Genomic DNA, 24,663 nt, shown 5'->3' on the forward strand with positions numbered 1-24,663 from the left:
ATCATTTGACAAATAAAAATCAAGAAAAGCAATTACATTTTCCTTTTAACCAACCTTGTGTCTATGTGGCTTCAGTGCCGTTTCCTCACCGTCGACTGCATGACAGCGCACTCTCTCTCTCTCCCTGCGCGTACTGCATTGTGTGAGAAAGAGAGCGAGAGTGCGCGTTCTCATGCAGCTGACTGATGGTGAGAAAATTCGCTTTTTAATGCAAAAGTAAATTACGTGTAAATTACTCTCCATACAAAGTTCATTACAATGTAACATTATTACTTTCATTTTCAGCAACGCAATCATGTTTTAAAATTACCCTTCATTAATTACCTGACATTGTTTGCCCTGTAGTCCTGAGAAGCAATAGGTGATGGCTGTACCTCCTTGGCCAGTAATGTTAACCGCTTGTGTGCTGGTTCTGTTCACTGCCGAACCGACCGGTTGACAGAGGCTTCTGATGGGTTTTAAAGGTGTCATTTAGGCAGCTGCCTACTATTTCCTTGCATGGCTTCTGAAATATATTGTATGTTAATAATGTCCAAAAAATATATAAATATAATACTTAATTTCCTAAAAATATTTTCGAAGTAAGGGGGACATGGACTCCACCATAGGCTATATTAGCTGCTACAGCTCTGGCTTTGTTACTTCAATGAAAAGACATTTTTAATTAATGAAAATGTAAATATTGGCTATATCATATCAAGATATCAAATGTACAATAGAATTACATCTGTTTATAACATTTTCAGGGAAATGAAAGATAAAAATAGACTGTTTTTTATTTTTATTGTACTCCTGTGACTGTAGTGCTGTCTCTGATTGGGATAGAAATGCCAATGGTGAATTAAATAAAATAAAATGTATGAATATGATAAGAAAGTCAATAGATATAATAAAGGTTCATTACAATATAACAATAATAATTAAAAAAATTGCAGAGATGTAAAATTAGTAATATTTCAAAATGTTAACATTACTTAAAATATCAGGTTGTACTTCATGTAAATCATTAAGGTCAAAGGGTTCTAAACAGTGGTTGGAGTAGGTTGGAAACTTTGCGATGTGTCCGGGTCCATACACTGCGTGCACACCACAAACGCACACAACAGCGAGTCACTGATCAAGTGATGAAGAAAGGACCTCGTACTAAACAAACCCAGATGGGACTTGTGACAAAAGTACTTTGCATCCTTTGTAAGGCGGAATTTAATTCCCACAGAAGCACGTCAAATTTTAACCATCACCTAAAAGTCAAACGCACAATACATGGCACTGATGAGGAACCGCTGCTGCAGGCTGGCTTGTTGGAGATCTCCAGATATGCCCTAAACAGATGTGACAGAAGCAGTAAGAGTAATATGGGTATTATGGCATTTTGAACTAGGCCATACACTGCAGCACTTTTTATGTGGAGTTCAAACCTCAAAGCAGCGCATGACACTGGCATTGAATGGTGCGTTGATGCCCTGAAGCGAATCATGTGCATGCAGCGTCATGATTGCTATAGCAATGTGGATAGCCACAGCCTGCTGGCTGATTAATATTGTGGAGGAGGAGAGTTTAAGAGATTTGGTGCATATTGCAATGAATACTCAACCTATGGGGACTAGTTCTTTCAATTAGTCAAACTCCCACTTACACCTTGGCAAAAGTTTAATGTTACTTGAATCGGTGCACTTTTACTGTTTTTCTGTCTCATACTGTGAAAGGCTTTGTTTGAAAAATTTTAATAAACATTATTGTTACATATTGTTCTCTTTTCTAAGAAGGAACTGAATGCATTTTGATGGTAAAATAAGTATTTATAGAGACAAATGTCAGCACTTTCAAAACCTGTGATTAATCGCAATTAACTGTGAAAAATCATGTGATTAATCACGATTAAGGAAGGGATAATGTAATGTCTGCCGGTTGTTATTGCAAAATAAACTTAGACAGGCTGATCAGTTTATTGTTCTATAACATCCGGCTGACTGTACATTATCCCTAGTATACTATTACACGGCTACTAAGCAAATAAATATATAAATGCACATAAACTATTGATTTGTGTTGAAATTATCTCATTATGTGAGAAGAAATATAACAGTCTGAGTTCTGTTTGTGTTTATTTCGTGAAAATGACAGTGTGACTCCTTATTATCCAGCCTATTATAAGACTAATTGCCAAATAAATAAATAAATGGGCATGAAATGGGCATTTATTTGAGTTGAAATTATTTTATTAGCTTACTTGTTGAGCTCGCACTGTGATACGAGAAGCAGGAAAGATGACTCTCAATATCCGGATGTGTGGTCTTACATCTTAATTCCTGGATGTGCGGTTGTTACTCGGAGATATCAGACCGCTAGATGGCGCCATTGGCCAATCAGAATTGAGTATTTCAGACAGTCGTGTAATAAATACTTTTGTTGACTGACAGCACTAGTTTTTTTATCATGTATTTTTGTTCCTTCTTCAGTATTGAAATGTTAACAGCTCTTGTGCCAGTCTCTTTTGTGGTTCATGTGTGGAGCGATATTTTTGTGGCATGTGTACATTTATTAGTTTAGAAGACACATTAAGCAATTCCATTTCTGTAAAAGGTAAATGACCGTTAAGTAACCAGTAACAGGAGTTTAAGCCTGTGAAGGGCTTTCAAATCGGCTACTTATGAGGTTCCATTTAGTTTAGGATTCTACCTTAAAAGGTCACTGTCTATGTAGCGAGGCAGCTCACTTGGTTTTGGAACAGCTTATATATAAATATAAATGCTATATAAAAAAATTTTTTCATACAAGTTTCACACTGTAATACACATCTTTGTATGTATGTGTGTGTCTGTCTGTCTTTCAGTTTTTATCTGGTGGCACAATTTGCAGAAGCAGCACTGATGAATGTGATTTACCAGAGTACTGTAACGGAACATCAGCCCTCTGTCAGAATGATGTCTTTAAACAGAACGGCCATCCATGCAAACAGGATCAGGCGTACTGCTACAACGGCCAGTGCCAGCACTACGACACCCAGTGCCAGGCCATATTCGGCAGTAGTGAGTAGATCACTCGGCCTTAAACCTAAACGTTGTGTTCTATGAGGGCTGTATTTGTCGTTGAAGTCTGTAACTGTTTAGAGGGCAGATGTCTGGCATCCCTTTGTGCCAGATGCACTTTTAAATGTTTTAGGCCTAATTTAAACACCACAGAATGTGTACTTGCCAAATGTCTTTCATGTTTCCTGCATAATCATAGACTAAAAACACTCTTAAAGAGACAGTTCAACCAAAAAATGAGAATTTTCATTTTTGTGTGAACTATTCCTTTAAGACCTCAATAAATATATATTTTGGGCTTTTGAAACATTTTTTATTGAAACACATTTTTATTATATATTTGAAAGGCACAAGAGAACAGGTGTTTTTAATGTGAAAGCTACATTGTAGAGCTGTACCATGTGGTAAATGACTTGCTTGCTCCCTCTACTAATAAACTTGAGTAATAAGTAGTTTGAGAAAATCTACAAGCACATCAATGAAATAACTGTTTGTTAGGTTAGATAAAGTTACAGCAGTTAAATTCTATAAAATGATTTGGTTGTTTAATTGCAGATTTATATGGTTGTAAATAGAAAAGTTAACTGATATAAGTTTGTTTTTGTGTGTGTTTGTGTGTGTGTGTGTGTGTGTGTGTGTATGTGTGTGCGTGCAGAGGCTAAAGCTGCTCCCGAGCTGTGTTTTAAGGATGTGAACTCTAAAGGCGATCGCTTTGGAAACTGTGGCTACCATTCCAGTGGCTTCAAGAGGTGTGAAAGCAGGTAAACCACAGCAAGACACAGCAATATATGCAATCAATTCCACAGGACCATAAATACACACTCTCTTTCTCTCGTTCACTCAGGAATGCCATGTGTGGGAAGCTCCAGTGTGAGAATGTTCAGTCAGTCATTTTTGGAATCAAGCCGTCAATCATCCAGACCCCAATCGCTGACAAAACCTGCTGGGGCGTGGACTTCCAGCTGGGCTCGGATGTGCCTGATCCTGGCATGGTCAATGAAGGCACCAAGTGTGGAGATAATAAGGTGATGGAGGTTCAGAGACCCTCAGAGGCTCACATGCAGAGTTTTGGGCCAGTTGACGGAACCACACGGAACCAGTGCTGCGTTGCCACTACACCTTGCATTCTTTGCGCCGTATTCATGAAACACAAGCAGTGTGTAAATCCTTCATGAATTCATCCTTGCATAAATTTTGACATTGAATTAAATGGAGTGATTTACGCAAGAAGCTTTACTAACAATTAACATGAATGTGTTCTACTTGTGTTTCATGAATAAGGCCCATTGATCACATATGAGTATTGTTATAACTTGCAAATGAAAAACTTCTAGATTTTGTGATATATTGAACATGGTTGTGAATTGTTCTGATGTAAATATGGAACTGTGGTAAAGTTGTTTAATAAAGCTGGCTAACATACATATAAAATTTCCTTGGAAAATTTATATCATTTGTATTTCAGGTTTGTTTGAATTATGAATGCAGAAGCGCAGACGTGCTGAATTATGACTGTGACATTGAAAAGAAATGCCACAGCCATGGGGTACATATGCATACACTACCCATACTTCCATGCTACCAATATCTGTCATCTCTTTGTAGAATGTGTTCTTTGTTTGTGTGAGTGTGTTTATTTGTGTTTGCTTGTTTCAGGTTTGTAACAGCAATAAAAACTGTCACTGTGAATACGGCTGGGCTCCTCCATTCTGTGAGGCTGCAGGGTACGGAGGAAGCATTGACAGCGGCCCCACCTGGAACGGTAAGACTGCTCGCCAAACACACAGCTAGAGCTTCAGGGAGACGTAGGATTATCAGTACCTCTAACGCACGTCATTATCTAAAGCTGTCCTATCCCACACCCACGTACTGCCCGGCACCTTCAGTCCATTCACTGGCTGTCTATGCATATTGCACACAAGTCTTTCTTTTTTTCTGTACAACTGCTCACAAAGACTGGCACGCCTTTATTTGAATTATTTTAACGACATTCTATTATTGTGGTATAATGTATTTCAGATAACCACGCCCCTAAAGGCATGTAAAAACAAAATGATGTCTTGTTGGTCACTTTAGATTTCAGTCAAGCAGTCTGTTCCTGTCTAAGGAGGCGGTTTTTGTACAGAATAAGCTGTAATGTGGACCAAAACCTCTGCATAGTTAAAATATTTATATATATATATAAAATAAACTACCTGGCCAAAACAAAATTCACCATTTGGATTTAAATAATGGTTATGATCTGGGGTTTCTTCATTTGGTCAGGTCTAAGCTCAGCAACGTTATACGGCAATAAAATGAAGTCAGCTGAGTGTCTGAATGTACTGAATGACCATGTTATCCCATCAATGGATTTTTTCTTCCCTGATGGCACGGCATATTCCAGGATGACAATGCCAAGATTAATCAGCCTCAAATTGCTAAAGAGTGGTTCAGGGAGCATGAGGAAGCTGTCTTTTTCACACATGAATTGCCCACCACTCAGTATTGACCTCAACCCCATTGAAAGTCTTTGGGATGTGCTGGAGGAGTGGTTCGACTCTCCCGTCTTTATGGTAGTTTCAGACATTGTATAACCTTCGTTCCTCAAAACAATAATTGACTGATGAGTTTCTAGAGAAAGCTGTTTCTTTTTTGCCATTTTTGTCCTAATATTGACCTTAAGACATGCCAGTCTGTTGCATACTGTGACAACTCAAAAACAAACACAAAGACAATGTTAAGCTTCATTTAATGAACCAAACAGCTTTCAACTGTGTTTGATATAATGACAAGTGATTCTCTAGTACCAAATTAGCAATTTAGTATGATTACTCAAGGATAAGGTGTTGGAGTGATGGCTGCTGGAAATGGGGCCTGTCTAGATTTATCGAAAATGACTTTTTTCAAATAGTGATGGTGCTGTTTTTTTAGATCAGTAATGTCCTGACTATACTTTGTGATCAGCTGAATGCCACTTTGGTGAATTAAAGTACCAATTTCGTTCTGAAACAGCAAAATCTGTACATTGTTCCAAACTTTTGGCCGCCTATATATATATATAAAAAAACCCTTCTATGAATATGTTGTGAAATTAATTTGTATTGCTTGGTTAGCATAGCTTAAAATCTCTGGGGGAATTTTTTATTTTAAATATTTTAGCTCATAAGGGTTTAGTTGACAAAATGGTTGTGAACCCCTGACCTAGAGTATAACAGCCCAAATCTGCTATGTTGAATTAATTTGTCTCGCTGTAACTCTCACACAGATAAAGATATCTCCACAAGGGATGGTCTGCTTGTGTTCTTTTTCCTGGTTCTTCCCCTGCTGGCATTGGCTCTGTATGTCTTCTTCAAGAGGAATGAGCTGAAGCGACGCTTTTTCAGAAAGAAACGCTCTCAGGGCTATGAGTAAGTATATAGAGTAACGCATACTCGGCCTTTCACTGCCACTGACATCACTGCACTGACATGATGTCATCAGCTTCGAACAGACTTTTACTACAAACAATTCCAGATCTTCCTGAACTGGATGACATGTAAATGTTTTGCTTTTCATATATGTAATGTATTGAAGAAACAATGTTTAATGTGTTCAGTTTAACGGATATCACCTTTTGATCTCCTCTTTATTGTTCACTAAGAGCTGACAGCAGGCCGCAGACTACTGCATCCCAGTGGGGAAATCCCAACAGTATAGTAAAGGATGGGGTGAGTCTGCAAAAACACAAGTCTCCTTACACAGCAGTACTCTTTACCGACTGTCACCATTTAACTCACTAATGTACAGCTAAAATGTAGAGCTAGTTTAAAACTAACCTATATTAATTTAACTTTAGATATAAGATGCTTTACACTACATGTGCCTGAGCTATCTGCATAGCATGACTGTGCCAAAGTTCCCACATTCAGTTACAGAGGAACGGCAGAAATACATAAGTAGTTTGGTTTGTAAAGAGGGAAAACGGATTTGAAACCTTTGAAACCGCTAAGCAGTAGAATGCCAGTTTGATCAATTCTTGAAATAAATTATTCATGGACTGCTATCTTCAGTGTTAAGGACTTTTTTCTTACATTAAGTCTGGTTGTTTTAGTATATGGGTGATTCTTCAATTAGGGGAATTTGTTCTTATTTGTAAGTGTGCCAAAATGTCACTTTTGTCTCTACAGTGGCAGAATTTCTCTTTTCTGGGCATGTCCCCCATCCAGACATTTTAACTTCCCCTAAATAATAAATGAAAAAAGAATGTTAAAATCATGAGAGTTCTTTTAAGAACTTTATTTTTTATTTTTTATTTTTTTATTTATGAGTACAACCTGTACATTTTTAATAATAAAGATTTGCTATCCCTAACACGCTCGTCATTACTATCACTCCCAAGCATTTTAGAGTAATCATAGAGAATCATAATTGATTTTCCAAAAGTATTTGGTTGGTATGGAAATTAAAAACGGCAGGGCAACACATCTCTACCACTGGCAGAACAGTGACAGTTTGAAGAAATAAAAGCAAAGTAATGCAAGTAATTGTCTCCTTTTTTGAGAATTATTATTCAGAAGTCATTTTTATTTTATTTGAAGAATCACCTAATATATAAAATTATTTTTAGTTCAATGTAATATACAAATTGGGATAACTGCAACCCAGTACATTGTACACAGTACAACAATACACAGAACATATTGGTCTATAGATACCATGGGCCCTATTTTAAGAGTGCTAGTGCTAAGCACAGCACTATGCCATAAGTCAAAAGCGCAAAGTCAGTGGGCATGGCCATAAAGTTTTTGGTATTTTCATGCAAGCATGCGCTAAATCTAGGCGCAAGTGGGTTTGGTGAAATTGCGCACACAAAGCACTAATGGGCTAGGTCAATTGCAGTTTAATTCTGAGGTTCTCCTGTAGTTGCATCATTAGCATCCTATTATATAGTTAATTTCCTGTCAAGTACCAGTGATATAAACAAAGACAGCTCATTCATAAGAAGTCAGTAGTGTAAATGGACTGTTTGCATAGAAATAGAAGAATAGAAATATGGACTTTTGTTTTATTTTCTGCCATATTTCTGTGACAGTGACAACTTTAATATGCACAGAAAATGCATTCTCATCAGAATTTGGATATAGGCTCTGTTACATTATTGAGAATGTAAGTATTATTAATCATTTTGATCAAGTGACAAATCATGGCTAGTATTAGCAGTGATTTATTGGCCTTCCAGGTTAGGCTGTGGATCGAGGGAACGTTTTTTAATTTTTTTATTTTTTTTATTTTTTTTATTCATTTATTGAAACACAGAAAAACTTAAACCAAAAACATTTTAACATTCAAGTTGCACTTCAAACGAAACTAAAATATAATCAAAATAATGAAGTGGTCTTAAAAATCACCCTACGAAAACAGGTGGAAAAATACCAGTACAAATTAGATCATAAATACAATTGCAAATATAAACATATTCATTACAATTTAGAAAGTTTAACACAATTTTCAAAAAAATTTGTTTCATAAAACGGCTACAACTGTGATGATCAGGAACATAATTTGATGAACTTTATAACCACCTGCTGGTGGAATCTCCAAACTGCAAATGCAGGAACTGATTTTAGACTTTTCCCTGAAAACAGACGTGGTACTGAAACCACTGGCGTAGGCACGGGTGAGCCTGGGTGGGCTGGTGTCACCAACTTGCATTCAGGCCCACCCAGTCATTGTCTTATGCCCCTATTCCATCAACAGCCAAAAGCTTGCTGGCCTCGACCTACTAACCGCTAATGTCAGTGGCTGTTGGGCTGAATAATGTCAGCATCTAGCTTTCAAAACAACAGCCGCTCAAAAAACAAAAAAGTATCTCAGTATAACGAGCTGTTTACACCGTAAACATCTGATGCGGTGATGAGATGCGCGTTCAGCTGATGGGCATCCCGTATTGTGCAGCGGCTCCAACCACTATATTTTCCCTGTCTAATAAAGTATTTGCAACAGATGTCATATATTTGAATTCTTTGCTATGAATGAATTTGAATATTGAATGAATTAGACTATATATTTAAATAACTTCTAATATGTTCATCAAAGCCAGATCAAGTTTACGTACGATGTTGAATTAAATAGCTTTGGTTGTTAAAATACACTCAAAATCCTAAAACTCTAAACTCCATCCACTTTATTTTCTAAGATAAAGTAATTTTAAGTACAAATATCGTATGAATGAATTGATTATGGGTTGCATTTTATTTGTTATAACTTCTACTCGTTGCATCAAAAGCAGCTTTTAACAGCTTACTCTGAAATAAATTATTTTGGATGATAATATATGCTCTCAAAACTTTAAACTCTAGCCTCTTTTTTCCGGTACGATTAAAATAAAATGACGTTTTTTTTTTAAATATCATATGCCTGAATTTATTGTAATAATTTTTCTGTAAAAACCTCACAGGTGTAGATAGCTCAGAATATTTTTTTCTACTGTTTGAAAATGTCTTAATGTACTCAAACACAAATTTTGTTGATTGATCTTTTCATATTCTTAAAGTAGAAAACCTAAATGTCCTAAATATGCCCCTGGAAACAATTACATAAACATTAAAAACCTATCAAATAAATTAAAATAAATAAAAAGTTTACAGATCTCATGCAATCAATAATTTCTCTTGGTCCAGCCACCCAAAAGTTTCTGCCTACGCTACTGTCTGAAATGTCTTAGCGCAATGACCTATTTCTCAGGAAAATAGCAAATTGCACTTTGCGGCACTTCATTAATATATACAGTAATACCCAGTTTGCACGCATACACCCACAGATAGCGCAAACACTCCCACGCCCACTTGCACTTTGCGCTGGTATGAAAATTGCGCTTAGAATAAATGTCCTCAACAAAATTTTATAAGACGTAGCACATATTAATTCTGCGTCACGCTGTGCTTAGCACAGCCATGAAAATGAAAACTAGGAGAAATGAAGATATTTGCAGTCTGTATAAGACAGTAGACATTCTGCTGTTATAAAGATAATGACCAGGCTCCTCTCTTTTTTGTCTTCTATGGTAAAGCACCAGGCTCAGTTATTGCCACCAGAGGAGGTAAATGACTGCATACTGTATATTGTAGAGGGCTTTTAATTTGTACTGTGGGGCATCTTGACCTCTGCTGCTTATATAATCCCCTCTTCGCTTATCTGCACTTTTCCTAACTTTTATTTTTATCCATACGCTTTGTCTTTTGTTAAAGGACCTTTACAAAAAAAAAAAAAAGGACCTTTACAAAAAAAAAAAAAAAAAAAAAGGACCTTTACAAAAAACAATAAATAAAACTCTGATACTGTCAAAGCAAGAACAACCTCAAAGTTTTCCAACCATTCACATACATGAGGGGTTTTGTTGGACACTTTGGGGCATGTTGCTCTAGTAATATTCTCTCTTATTTACTCCTAGACTAACCATGGCTTCACACACACTTTAACAAAATCAACCTTCTCACTTCAATACTTCAAAGTAAAGTTTTACATTGTTTTCTTTACAACTGAATTTTGTTTGTGCCATAGTGAATCATATGAGTGATGCTCTAACTTAAAGATGATCTGAAATTATGTAACATGGATATTCATAATAGATTACAGAAAAGCTTATTGGTCACCTAACAATTATAGCATTAAACTTTCATCTGCTTTTTTGCAATTGATTTAAATGCATTGATGACCAAGTTAAGTAATATGCTCAAGAATGTGCTGTACACAATAGTTTGAAAGAGCCAGAAGATTGCAAAGTATTTTTGTTTGAGCAATTTTTGAAAGCATGGGGCAAATGGTACATACAGTAACTTAAAATGATATGATTAGTGTTTTTAAAATTATGAAATTATGATAGTATCATTGACAAATTAAGACATCAATAGCAATCAGCAATCTTATCTAGAGTGCTGTTATAAAAGCTTGCTTTAACAAGCTCTGATCAGGGCATGAAATCATTTAATTATTATAGTGATTGTTCCTCCTGTGGATGACCAAGTTTAATTATCTAATTGTAATTTAGAAAGTCAATCTAATTGTAATGTGATTTAATTTACATCTAATGCATTCAATTGTGTATTAGTAACATGACCTTATGTGTGTTTTAAGTTAAAGATCTGTCTCTTTGCAGGTGGTTCAGACTAATAAATCGGCTTCTGTGCCATCTTATGCCACCAGACCGCCACCACCTCCATTTGCAAGGTAACATTTTACAGTGGTTATTTTGTGCTGTATGCCACATTCAGATTCCTCTATTGTTTAAATGAACTGTTCACTCAAAAATTCAAACCCTGTCATTATTTATTCAACACAAAAGAAAAAAAATCTTCACATCTTTTCACCATAATGAGAGTGAGTAGTGACTAGTCACTCCAGACTGTCAAGCTTCAAAAAGTAAATAAGTAAATAAATAAGAAAATCAGCAGCACCCAAATCAAGTATGGTGACTGCGGACATCAATAACTTTAAATCTCATTTGGTTACCAAACGCCATGCCGTTACGCCTGCACTGAAGTCGGCATATTTGATATTGGCGCATGTTTGACTTTTGGTCTTGACATTTGACATTTTTATTTTTGAGTAAACTATCCTCTTAACACATTTGAGTTGAAACCGAACTGAAAAAAGCATTGGTCTATGTACAGTATCTTAAATGATGGAATATTTTAAAACCAACAATGTTTTTTCATTAAGGGTGCACAAAGTAAGTCTTGAACTCTATACTGACACCAGTTGGTGTGGATTTAGTGGTATTGTTTCATTGTGAAAGTGGTCTTAAATTGTAATTTTACTTGGCCTTAAATAGTCTTAAAAAGTCTTACATTTCATTCCTTCAAACCTGCAGATACCCTGGTATTATTTGGCTGGTCCTGTGATCTCTACATGGCAGCCACCATAAGCGACCCACTCCATGTAGAATGAAAACGCTTTTTCTAGGTCACTAATATGAACAGTCTTCATCTCGTGTGTGTACATAATTTTAAACATATTTACCAAAAGTACTGTTCATTTCTTTAGGTTTAAAGCTTCTTTCAAGAGGAAAATATACTTTAAAAAAACTTTTTTTATTAATTAATACAAGTATTAATACTTTGTGCTTATTTTGCATAATAAGCACCTTTAATAACTTTTTTTTTTTTGGCATTTTAACGAAATGCAACTAATGCAACCAGTGCTTTCACAGAAACATCAAATGTTAATAAATCCAGTTAATACTTTTTAGAACTCTCAGATCTGCTCCCAGTCCTGAATTATCTCCTTTTTTCTGTCATCTCTGAACAGACCACCTGCTCCTACCCAACAACTCATGCCTCAAAGACCAGCGCCTGCCCCCCCAGTATAACACACAACACACATACAAGACTGACAGTTGTATTTCTGTCTGGTTATGATGATGGATGGGCCTAGAGTAAAATGTATGGGTGGAGATGAGGAGGAATCAGTGGTCGCACTCTTCCCTACTTATTCCTGTCGGTTTGTAAACAGCTGTCAACTGTCAATCAAACAGAGAGACAGTCAGTGTTGTGCAAAGAACCTTCACTTGTAATACATCACAGAGTTCAGGGTGGGAGCGAGAGAACTTATTATACAGTAAAACGTCTCCCACCTGTCTCTGTTCAAACAAAAGATGTCAATGGCAACAGACTGATATCCTAATTGTGTTCTTATTCTTTTGTGCTGTAAAGGACCACTGCGACTGATTGCACTTCAGTAATATTCACTGTTTTATAGAAATGTACAGAGACCCTTTGATTTTAGGCTGGATTTAAAAGTATTGACATCATTCCCCCCTCATTCCTTTTTTTTTTTTTTTTTACACTTTTTGGTGCAAAAGGTATTTTAAACTCCACAATCAAACATCGTTCTCCAGAAAAATGTTTTTTTTTTAGATGTGTAAATGACAAATGGACAAATGCTATAATTGAATGTGCTAGGCATCCCTAAGATATTACAAGGATATCAAGTCACTCACAGTATATAAATTAGAGGTAGACCGATATATCGGTTATATCGGTGCCGATAGTTGCCAATCATTTTATAGTCATTTTGTCATTTCAAAATAAGAGTCCCCAGTATGTTTCGGGCTTGTTTAGCGTCCAGCGTTATACACTAAATCTTAAATTTTTGTGGTTATTTTGGTGATTTTGGTTGAACATTAAACTGCATATGGGATTTTATTAATTTAGGACTCTTTTTTCTGTGCCCGCCATAGTAAGGAAAGAATAAGATTTTTTTTTTTTTTTTTTTTGTCATTCTATAAATAGTTTTTAAAATGTATCGGCCAATTAATCGGTTATCAGCCTTTCCCACCACCTTAGTAATCGGTATCGACAAAATCCACTATCGGTCGACCTCTAATCTAAATGGCTCATGGTAACTGCAAATCATTCTCTGTGCACTGTGGAACATAATAACTCGAATTCAGGTTTTCTAATGCTGCAGTGCTTTGCTTTGGGGGGGGTTTTTTAGAGAAAAGAGAAAAACTTTTTTTATTTGATTTTGCTGCTGCCCAACAAAGTGATTTAAATCTATAATTTTACCATTTATTCATAGTTTTATTTACGTACTTTTATTTATATGTAGGGCTTATATAAATTCTATTTTTTACTTTATTTGCCAAGTGAAATTCTGTCCCCATTATTGAGGCAAAAAGTCAGGTAAACATATAATTGCTTGATTTTGACTGATTCTGACACTTTATGATTTACTGCTGGTTTAATTGGTGTTAGCATTCTTATTAAATACAGAAAACTATAACAAAGAAATCAAAAAAGTTTAAGCATTTCTCCTGTCGACTTCAAGGGCTACAAGACTTTATGCATGATATCACATACTATGCTATAAATACAGAGTTTCTTCCTTTCTGAAACTGTTTAAAAAAGAATGAAAAGACCATTGTGTCTGCATGTTTCTTGTTCTTGTGAAAGACAAATATCCTTGTGATGAACATTACACCACACAGGGTGGAGTACACATGTAATTCCGTATAGTATGTATCAAGTCATGCACCAAACACACAACCGGTTGTAACATGCATCTGCTGATCTCTTACATTAGGAGACTTCCACAATAGCAAACTCAGCCAAGTGCCATACAGTAAATGTCTGATAATAATGAGTATTATTTTACATCACTATGTTATATTAATGTGTATGATTGAATGAATCAATCAGTCCCCCTTCTTGCACTGCATTTCCACTCATGTTACAAGTGAAGCAGCTAATAGCAGTTTATGGTTTGTTTATGTTGTATGAAGGATAGACTCAATTTACTTTGGGTTACCTTTAGTGTGTTGGTGATGATTTTGGTTTTGCATATGAAAATAAATATCACTGGTATGTTTCTAAATATGCTGTAAGGTGGATTTTTAAACATCTAGACATGCAATGTGAAAAACTGCCAAACAAGGCCAGTAGAAGAACTGATCTCTTGAGTAGGCATTAACTTAACCCTCATGTTTAGTAGAGATGGACCGTACTGTCTAAATGTTTGGGGTCCTAGTGGGTCCAATGATGTATGTGTAAAATTAACCATAGTAATTTTCAAATTAAACTCTTTTATTCCCTTTAAATTGTTTCTCTGACCTCATCAAAAACCAGTTAGCAGATATCACATGTTTGAAGTGTGTGTTTATAGTCAGTTCTCATAAGACTCGTCAAGGTGATACATTTATTTTTATTTTTTATTTATTTGACAAGGACAGCGCTCATTAATAAACAGATTTTCTGATAAATCTAAAATTACTTAAATTACTTAAAATTACTAAATTAAACCTAACTTGTTGGCATATATTTTTTTTTTTTACATGAGTTTTAAAGGAAAGATTAGAATAAATCCAGACACCCAGAAACTTTAACTTGGTCACAACTTGCAACTTTTGCCAAGATATCATTATACCTGGCTCTGGAGTAGTGCATTGCCATTTTGAAAAAAAAAACATACCAACAGTTTTGGTTACATTTAACTTAAGACATGATTGGTTTAGCCATGTTGTAATATGGCTCATCGCACTAATAAGTTTAGAAGCAGCTTGCTCTATTGTGCAACCGTGTGCATAAATTACTGTATCATCTGCATATAACTGGATCTCTACATCAGGACAAACAGAAGGCAGATCATTAATGAAAAACTAAATAAAAGTGGTCCGAGTATAGATCCTTGTGGAACACCGGTAGGGGTGTTAAGAACAGTGGATTTATGATTATGAACATATTGTGTTCTTCCACTTAAATATGATTCTATCCATTTAAGTGAATCGGCTGAAAAATTAAAGATAGTTTATAAGTATTCTATGATTTACTGTGTTGAAAGCCTTTCTGAGGTCAAGAAAAACAGCCCCTACAGTACCACCCTTATCCATCATTGATTTAATCTTTTCCAAAAAAACAAAACAAAACAAGTAGCAGTCTCTGCGGAGTGGTGAGCTCTAAATCCAAATTGCATGGGATGCAAAGTAAAAGAACTGTTTAAATGATAAACTATCCGTTCTGACACCCACTTCTCCACCACCTTGGATACAACAGGCAGAATACTAATAGGCCGATAGTTACTGATAAGCTGGGGGTCACCTGTCTTAAAGATTGGCAATTGGCAATACAATAGCAGTTTTCCATGTATCTGGAAAAACCCCTTGAGAGACTGAGAGGTTAATGATATTTGTGATTGGTGAAGCCAAGGACTCTTTGAAAGACTTAAGCATTATAGAGTCCATACCATAGCAGTCTTTGGCTTTGGTGGTATTAAGTGAGTTAATTAACCTTATTACATCATGCTTCAGTTACTTAGACTGAACAAGGGTTTAGAGGCATCCACTAGTACTCTGTCATTTATAGCTATAAAACTCTGTGCAATCTCAGCAACAATAAACAATAAAGAGTCAATAAAGTATCTGTTAAAAGCTTCAGCAATTTCTGATGGATTTTGCGATGTACTACCATTCAGTTTTAACTTGTAACTGTTTTGATGACCAATTAGCTTCTTAATATGCTCCCAAATTTGTTTAGTGTTACCTCTAGCTTTACAAATAATACTAATAAAATGTTTTTGCTTTGGCCTTTCTCAGTTCTTTAGTAACTTTATTGCATAGCATTGTAAATTTCTTTTTATCAATGTGCAATTCCAGTGTTACAGTAAGTGCATATTAATCCTCCTGTTGGCTTAAGAAACTGCACCTTCCTTGTTTTCTTTGGGTAATTTTTGACCCTAATTGGAAACCATTCAAAATGCATCAATTCTTGATTGGTGTAAAACAGCACTAACGACCCCGCTTAATGAAAATCTGTTTTATTGTGTACCCAAAGTGAATAATGATAGGAGGAAAATACTACATTCTAAGTATAAATGGAGCAACACAATTTTTTAAGAAATATTTAAAAAAATAAGTTAAAAAACTTGCAAACATTGGCAAAGGATGTCTCAATTTATGTTAATTTCAATCACTTTGGGCATTTTATATTATCTAAACTATATTAATACAATTTATGATTTATTCTGCTTGCAGAAAATCAACAGTGAACATTTTAGAGTTACAATTTTAGTACATGCCTGTTTCACAAAATGGGCCATTTTGCACATTCAGAGCAAGAAATCCATTCCTTTCCACTAATATCAAACATTTTTTCCAGTATTACAGGGGTTTAGGAAGGTGGCATAATGGATATTTCTGCCATTTAATGTTTTAGGAGAAAATAACATCCAGTAGGTCTTTTAATTAGGGGGCCTTTAGCCCCACTGTACCCTACCATATAAAACCATGTTAGTAAACTTATTTACTCACATATTACTGGTTCAAAACCGTTGCGTGTGCACAAACCCCATTTGAGTGGTAAGTGTGCAATTTGTGGGAATAATGCTCTACCCAGTGGAGCAGGTGGGGAAGCTGTTACCCATAACAGTATGGGGCTAAATTTTAGAGAATTTGATTCATATATACAAAAAAATATTTAAAGCTGTAAAACATCCAGAAAGTCCTCAGGTGAAAGGTCAAAACTGGTTCTTCCCATATGGGTCAAAACGTCCCGTTAAAGGTTATTTTAACTGGTTAAAGTAATTTTGCCTTAAAACAGGTAAAAATCGGAAATTTTCTTATTAGAAAAATAAATATCACACTTTAGGTTGAAATTAAATTATTAACAAATGTTTTTTTTTGTTTGTTTGTTTTTATATTTTTTTGTTTAGAACAACCACCATACCATAATAGTGAAATACAAGCACTGTAAAACGTCCATTAGGAAAGCTTCTGTCTGATATATATACAGTGTTTTCAGCATATACAATATATATATATATATATATATATATATATATATATATATATATATATATATATATATATATATATATATATAACCTTAGGAATAGACAATAAAAATGCCGCGCGAAATCAAGATGTGACGTCACTGCGGATGACGTCTTTCATGACGGAACTGTTCTTGTGCTCGCGACTGTCACTCTCTCTAGCAGCGCAGGGGGTCAACGTAGCCGTGAACAACTCCGGTGCATGAACCGGCTGTCGACCCGAGTAAGTGTTCGTTTTTCTTGTTGTGTGTACGCACTCCACTCCGCCCTTACGGTAAGATTTCATGCCATTCTAAGCAAAAACCGCCCGAAGAGGCTCTTCCTCACTTGAATTACTGTAAATTAGCATGGCAGCTTGCTCGTGCTTGCAGTGACAGAAAGTTAACCGCATATATGATAAATAAAAGCGGATATTTCTCTGTCAGCTGAACTAAAGGGTACTAACCAGCTTAGTTACAAAACTACGTTCCTGAACTGACCTTAAATTAGCTCATTACCGTGGCTCGCTTAGGGTGTAACGGTTCGCAAAAGAAATACGTAGGTTTTGAATGTTTAGCGATTAAAGAGTTATTTAACGAATGCCGCCACTAATGGGGAAAAAGTTTAAAGGGAATCAGTGAAATCAGTGCGAATTATATTATCGACCTTTCAGTTGAAGGTTAGCACAGGCTGCTAATATTTTTATAAGACCCATGTTTAGTGAAAGGACAAAATGATTGACACTTCGAGTCTCCATTAGCCTTCCACTAGGCATGTACGTTGGGCGGGGTCAATGATTGTCAACCAATGAGCGCTCAAAAGCGTTTCAGTGGGCGGGCAGTGGAAGTGAGGCTCGCCAGTAAAGGGGAGTGGAACGTGGAGACAAGGTCAAAACATAGGCGTGTGGTGGAAGAGATGGGGTCCATGTTCATTTAAACCACATGGCCATACTAGTTTTAAAGACATGTCTCGATAATTTATTTTAATTGAACAGGGCACAGCTAGCGTTACTTTATTTTCACTTGAATAAGACGCATTTATCAGCACTCCCTACATAGGAAGGAATGCCAATGCTTTGTCCCACTATGAGGAAAAAAATCCTTGCCAAGTTCATGGCATGAAATAATAATTGTATGCTGCCAGCCAGAAATACTCATTGGCATGTGGAGTAATTGACTTAAGGGTGAAGTGGGGGATTTGTTGTGTAACATGTTTAAAATGATAAGCCCAGTTCATACAAGTGGTTTACACACCTGTGATTACTTATTTTTCAAACTAGGCGGAGATCTTCTGAGATATTTGCTTATCAATTCGCCATGTGATAAAAGATGCCTTTTACGCTTTCAAATGCTAGTGCGTCACTGAATTAGTATGTAGCATGTTTGTTAGTACTTGTACACAGAAAACTATTAAGAAATTGTATCCCCAAAAACATGGGGATGTTTTGAATCACCTGTAGGCTACATACTACTAACGAACATGCTGAAATGTCTGTCTGAATCTCACGTACAAATACAAATGTACAAGCACTAAAAATCCTCTCATTATCCAGTGTTATCAGAGTTATTGTCTTGTAGATAAAAAGAGCATATAGCATGTCTTGGATTCAGTCAACAGAAAGCGAAATTCAAAAGTCATTATTTGATTTTCATCATTCGACAAAAGTTTTTAGTTCAGGTCAATCCGTTAACTTCTGAATCTGAATAATTAGACTGCGAATATTTCCTCCTACCCAAAAAATAAATCAACATCAAATCATATTTTATGTGATAAGAATATTAAAGGAATAGTTCACCCAAAAATGTAAATTCACTCATCATTTACACTCATGGCATCCCAGATGTGTATGACTTTCTTTAACTATTTCTTTAAGAACTGTATCAGACGTTATTAATAAAGAAAAAAGAAAAGAAAAAAAGAAACAGGGGCATTTTCTGCTTCCACATTTTGAATTTCAGTGGCAGTTTTGTCACTTTTGGGGGCATTTTTGGCTCAAACCCCTCTTTATTTCTGACCCTGATGACCAGTATCTTGACATATTTTATTCAACATTTCTGGCATGTTTTGAACTCTTGGTCTTTATCAGATATTTGCATAACTCTTTGACCTTTGTCTGGATTCTGGAAGCAGCCATAGTGCCATGTAAATCCATGTCACCTTCTTAGTTTAACCACCATGACAGCACTAAACCACATTTGCTGTACAAACAGAAATGAAATCAAAGCTGAGATATATGAAGACCTTGTCAATTGACTGCATTTTATTGTAGCATTACTTGCTAAAAATCTGAGACAACTCTGAAGTTTACAGTTGAATGTTGTACCTGATTGTAACCGTTTATGTTGCTCTTGCACTAAAATCTCTTCATACACTTGATTCCCAGAGCAGCCTTTACTAAATTGCTTCTATACTGAATGGATCAGTAAAATATCTACCTACTTGTGTACTTTGTCTATCCATCTAAAATGTTGAGATAAACCCAACTTTTTGACACCCCTCAAATTAACTTTTCTTTTCCATTTTTTCCAGAGTCCAAAACGCAGAGAGAGATAAAGGCCAAGGCCATCTGGAACGTGTCCATTTCTTACAGTAAATTCAAAGGCCTTTTCCGTCTGGGCAAAAGAAGTGACTCTTGTCTTTTTTTGTGGTGGAGCTGGGGACAACCGACAACTCGCACTGTTGTGTTTGTGAGTGCGGGTGGCGCTCGTTCAATAGACTGCGATGCACCGCTTAAGGACTTGTGCGGCACGGCTTCGGCCTGTCACTGCCTCACAGACTGCTAAAAGCTTTTCACAGCAGAGGCCAGCGGCCACACCAAGGACGTTTCAGCCACTCAGGTGCTACACGGCACCGGTGGCCGCAGAGCCATTTCTGAATGGAACGAGCTCTAACTATGTTGAGGAGATGTACTATGCATGGTTGGAGAATCCCAAGAGTGTGCACAAGGTAAGAGCCAAAGGACATGCAGGTGGATTATGAGAAGAAGAAATGAAGAGACCTCTCTTTCGGTGGTGTCAGTGGGCACTCTTATGTCCTCCTGTCTGTTTTATCCATATGGTGTGTGCCAACACATGGATGTTTTATGGATATTCACAGCAATGCCAGAAAATATCCCAGCCCAAGTTTACAAATTCACTTTCTACTAGGGCAGCACAATTAATTGAATAAATAATCAAGATTACAATTAGTGTTCGACCAATAAATGGCCCAAGTTTATATCTGTTCGTTCTTACTGATTTAACCAGTGTGTGCAAGTGTTGTGTGTACGCATTACTTTTTACGTTTTGACATCAGAAGCAGAGAATAATCCAATGATTTCAGATCTCTCGTAAATGCGGTTTTCTTGTATGTGAACACACTCATTGAGGTACAGTATTTGACAGCATTGAATTAATGCAGGAACACAGTTCTCTGCTAGTTTTGGATGTGTAAGAATGTGGTGCACAGATACCCCACACAAAATAACTGTTTTATTGTAAATTTCATTAGGCTAATCGCAATTAAATTATCAAGGGAAATAATCGACAATTATGATTTTCGTCATAATTGTGCAGGCCTACTGTCTACAGACGCTGGCAACCTGTATGTGTAAGGTCACATTACTGGGATCCTGCAGTATTTTTAGAGCAGTCATGGGAGCGTGACGCACTGACATAAGGTTGCTTCATTATGTGCATTTAGTTGCTGTTTTCTCTTACTTCAATCCTAATAACCTTTTACTGTATATAATAACTTTCCAATTATAATAACCCCTTTTATAGTTTAAAAGTGAGGACAAGGTCCAGAGTATCTTGGGTTAATATTTTGCTCACTAATAGAATCCACCTTTCTGTGCCCAGATATTCCCCCCTCTTTCTCTCTGGCATATATATTTTTTTGAAGTAGGTTCAGGTTTTGTGTAATAAGATCAAGAAAATTGTGTTGCATTTTTTAATTCTGTGAACCATATTCATCAGTCTGATTGATATATTGTTAGAAATGTCTTTTAATCTCTGATTCCTGTATAACTGGACCAGTCCAGTTCCCTCTTAAAGGAATAGTTCACCCAAAAATGAAAATTTTTAGGAAAGCATCCCAGGTTTTTAGCTTCATCCAGTGCAAGTGAATGGACACCAGTTTCTGACGGTCCAAAAAGCACAATTAGTCAGCATCAAAGAAATCCACACGACTCCAGCCGATCAAGTAATGTCTGATTGAAACGATACGTTGTGTGAAAAACTAATCGTTAATTAAAACTGTATTAACTTTAAAAGATCACTTACTGTAAACACTCAATGCCTCACGTGACTGTCGCGTGACGTCATCACGTTGGCATGTTCACGCAAGAATTCAGAAGTTCTGCACTGTTTACCACAGAGGAACGTACTTCACGTGAGAGCTATTCATACAGCTACAGAGAGATGGCAGAAGTGCTGATTTAAAGTTAAAAACGCTTTAACTAGTGATTCGTTTTTCACACAAACGTATCGATTAACTTCAGAAGACATTACTTAATTGACTGAAGTCGTGTGGATTTCTTTGATGCTGACTTAGTGTGCTTTTTGAACCATCAAAAATTGGTGTCCATTCACCTGCATTGGATGAAGCTTAAAAACCTGGGATGCTTTCCTATATCTAATAATATCCTACATTTCTTAAATCCTGTTCTGATGAAGAAAGAATGTCATATGCACCTTGGATGGCCTGAGGGTGAGTAAATTATCAGCAAATGTTCATTTTTGGGTGAACTATTCCTTTAATAGTAATTATCTTTTTGCCCATCTGAATGAAATCAGTTTTTTTTATTTTTTTTTTTTTTTTAAATGGGGAAATGTAAATGTTGTTGTTTTGCTTTTTATTCCAAACATTGCTGTGGTTTCTGGATCTAAGATCCGGATTAACCCAGGATTCCAGAAATTTTGCTTTTATCTAAATCCAGGATTATTGTAAACCTCAATCGCTAATTTTAAATTGATAACCTGTGATGCCCCTTTTCTTCACTAACAGTAGGAAGATTTGTTAAAGAGTTGAATATATTTGGCTCAGTAATTTGTAATCCATATTGTGTTGCATTCAGTGTTACCACCACAGTTGTGGAAAATCTAGAAATGTCAAGAAATTTTATAAGATTTCCAGGCCTAAAGAAGCCATGGAAATAAAAAATAAAGAATCCTAAAAGCCATGAAGTAGTCATGGAAAATTGAATAGTAAATATAGCCTTTTTGTATCTACTTGTTGGTAAATACAGATTTCATCTCTGATAACACACAGATCACTTTTTTTCTCAAACTAATAATCAAATTGTTTTTCTTATTGGAGGCATTTGAACACATATATGTGTAATCTTTTAAATGTATTAATTCTAAGGATTGGTACCTGATGTATAAATGTAAATCTTCTCCAGCAATCTCTATGAAATGATTTTTACAATATCCTTATCCAGTAATCGTGGTCGACTGGAAAAAGTAATGGAAATTCATTGAGCAAAAGGTGTGGGAACATTGTGTTTTCAGTGATCTGTCTGGGCTGTTTGTGCCTCTAAATTGTGAACCTCTCTTTAGGGTTTGGGTTTATTTAGTACCTTTAATTTGACACATCAGCACAATGTCAACCCACATCTGCTGATAGTTATTAATGGTGTCACCACAGTGAGGTCAGTGCAAGCAAAATGCAGTATCTTTAAGCAAAAGATCATATGTGAACTCTGCATCATTGTGTAAAGTACACATTTGATTCATGTGAATGTGTGTAAATAAGATCTTTATAATCCTCTTGATTAGCACACATTTCATAAGCATTTGAAAAGGCTTCACCATCACCAACTGACAAGACCTTGATGATTATATTATCGCTGATGACTAATCAGATTAATTTGTGTCAGTATAAGACAAAAGAGACATATTAACGTAACGTCAACGTAACTTAACATTTTGTGTATGAAATTAAACATGCTTTAAAATATTCTAGAGTTTGTTTGAATGTGAAAGGAATTGTAAAGCTCCGGCTCAGTTATGATTGATTTTTATTTTAGGGCTGCAGTGCCAAAATATCATTACAAATTTCACAAATTTCCAATGGTCCAGTTGGAAAAAAATGCAGCTTTGTTGGCTGACGTTTGCTGTGGTGCAATCTCAGCAACACCAGATCTAAGTCGAGCACATTTTGAGTCTCAGTTAGCTGTGTAGTAGCCTAAATTAATTGTAAGATGTGTCTATAATGTCAGCTGTGCTCATGATGATGGAAAGGCTGTAGGTGAACCCAAGCAAAATTGTGTAGACCTCCACACATTTTATACCACTGGTGAAGCCCTTTGTGAATGTAACTGAAAAATAGCTTGGTTGCAGTATTAATCCAGTCTAAGTCAGAGTTTCTGTCATGTAACATTCCACATGCACATGAATCTTAACATTACTGTTGCATTATTTAGTTGTACAGTTTCACAGATAACTTGACTGTCTAAGATGTGGATGATTTTCAGGGATCATATAACATTCTCTGACAAGTGGTGTGATATGCATGTTCAGACTGCCTTTTTTTTTTTGTTTTTTGTTATTGCAGTTACAGGATTTTAATTGTCGTTTTTGGAATGCCTTTGCAGATTCGTTTTCTTAACATATCACTTGTCACTTACACTATTAGAACACTGTGTAAAAGCTAGGGTATACTTTGTTTTTCTGCATCCCATGCCATCTCGAGCGTGGTCAAGCACTCAGCTTTTCAAAGTATCTTTTTTTTTTTTTTTTTTTTTTTTTTTTTACCAAGGGGCCATACAGATGCTTTCAATGTATGCATACTACAACTGCTTTGTTATAATCTTTTAGCTCCGCCAACGTCAGGTGTGTCCACTGATCACGTGCAAAGATGAGGACTGTACACATCTAAAAAACAAAACAAAAAACAAATAGGCTGTACCCAGACAGTCTGTGCTGTCTGTGTACTGTACACATAGTGTGCTAAAGACAAAATTTGTGGCATGCGTGTGGTTTGCTTTAATGGTTCAATGGTGATACCCCTACATGGGGTTTGAATTTGCATCCCAGATTTTTGGCTACTTTATCAGATTGTAAAAAACATTATTAATATAACTTTATTCAATTAAGTTTGTCTGTTTTTCCAGTAATTGCAGATTGTAGCTACAGTATTTGATGTCTCATTACCCAGAGAGACTAAAACTCAAACTCTCCTTTCGTCCTCTAGTCTTGGGACATTTTCTTCAGGAATGCTAATGCTGGTGCCCCACCAGGTACAGCCTATCAGAGTCCTCCTCCACTGGGAAAGAGTCTGGCTGGACTTGCTCATGCCCAGTCTCTGGTGGGGGCTCAGCCGAATGTGGAGAAGCTGGTGGAGGACCATCTGGCAGTCCAGTCCCTCATCAGGGCATATCAGGTACAAA

At 36.2% G+C, this 24,663-nt stretch overlaps 2 protein-coding genes across 10 annotated transcripts in view; both read left to right on the top strand.

Annotated features, from left to right (window-relative positions):
• The window catches only part of adam9 (ADAM metallopeptidase domain 9), a 51,095-nt gene extending 36,732 nt beyond the window's left edge, over positions 1 to 14,363 (top strand). For 5 of the 6 annotated variants that reach the window (XM_051669854.1, XM_051669856.1, XM_051669860.1 and 2 more), the window contains 10 exons: positions 2,834 to 3,029; positions 3,685 to 3,790; positions 3,874 to 4,054; positions 4,495 to 4,575; positions 4,686 to 4,791; positions 6,277 to 6,418; positions 6,652 to 6,718; positions 10,060 to 10,089; positions 11,146 to 11,216; positions 12,297 to 14,363. In XM_051669854.1, the coding sequence (XP_051525814.1) occupies positions 2,834 to 3,029; positions 3,685 to 3,790; positions 3,874 to 4,054; positions 4,495 to 4,575; positions 4,686 to 4,791; positions 6,277 to 6,418; positions 6,652 to 6,718; positions 10,060 to 10,089; positions 11,146 to 11,216; positions 12,297 to 12,357 (1,041 nt within the window). In that variant the 3' untranslated portion in view covers positions 12,358 to 14,363. The remainder of the gene's footprint in view (positions 1 to 2,833; positions 3,030 to 3,684; positions 3,791 to 3,873; positions 4,055 to 4,494; positions 4,576 to 4,685; positions 4,792 to 6,276; positions 6,419 to 6,651; positions 6,719 to 10,059; positions 10,090 to 11,145; positions 11,217 to 12,296) is intronic. The other variant, XM_051669855.1, reaches the window with a different exon arrangement.
• A 3,061-nt stretch (positions 14,364 to 17,424) lies between these two features.
• ogdha (oxoglutarate dehydrogenase a) overlaps positions 17,425 to 24,663 on the top strand; it is a 37,076-nt gene continuing 29,837 nt past the window's right edge. For 2 of the 4 annotated variants that reach the window (XM_051669849.1, XM_051669845.1), the window contains exons 1-3: positions 17,570 to 17,586; positions 19,821 to 20,237; positions 24,468 to 24,656. In XM_051669849.1, coding sequence (XP_051525809.1) covers positions 20,013 to 20,237; positions 24,468 to 24,656 — 414 coding nt within the window. In that variant the 5' untranslated portion in view covers positions 17,570 to 17,586; positions 19,821 to 20,012. Of the gene's footprint in view, positions 17,536 to 17,569; positions 17,587 to 19,820; positions 20,238 to 24,467; positions 24,657 to 24,663 lie in introns of those variants that run through there. The other 2 variants (XM_051669846.1, XM_051669847.1) reach the window with 2 other exon arrangements.

Source organism: Myxocyprinus asiaticus, chromosome 33 (assembly GCF_019703515.2).
Source record: "Myxocyprinus asiaticus isolate MX2 ecotype Aquarium Trade chromosome 33, UBuf_Myxa_2, whole genome shotgun sequence".
In the NCBI taxonomy this organism is placed as follows: domain Eukaryota; kingdom Metazoa; phylum Chordata; class Actinopteri; order Cypriniformes; family Catostomidae; genus Myxocyprinus; species Myxocyprinus asiaticus.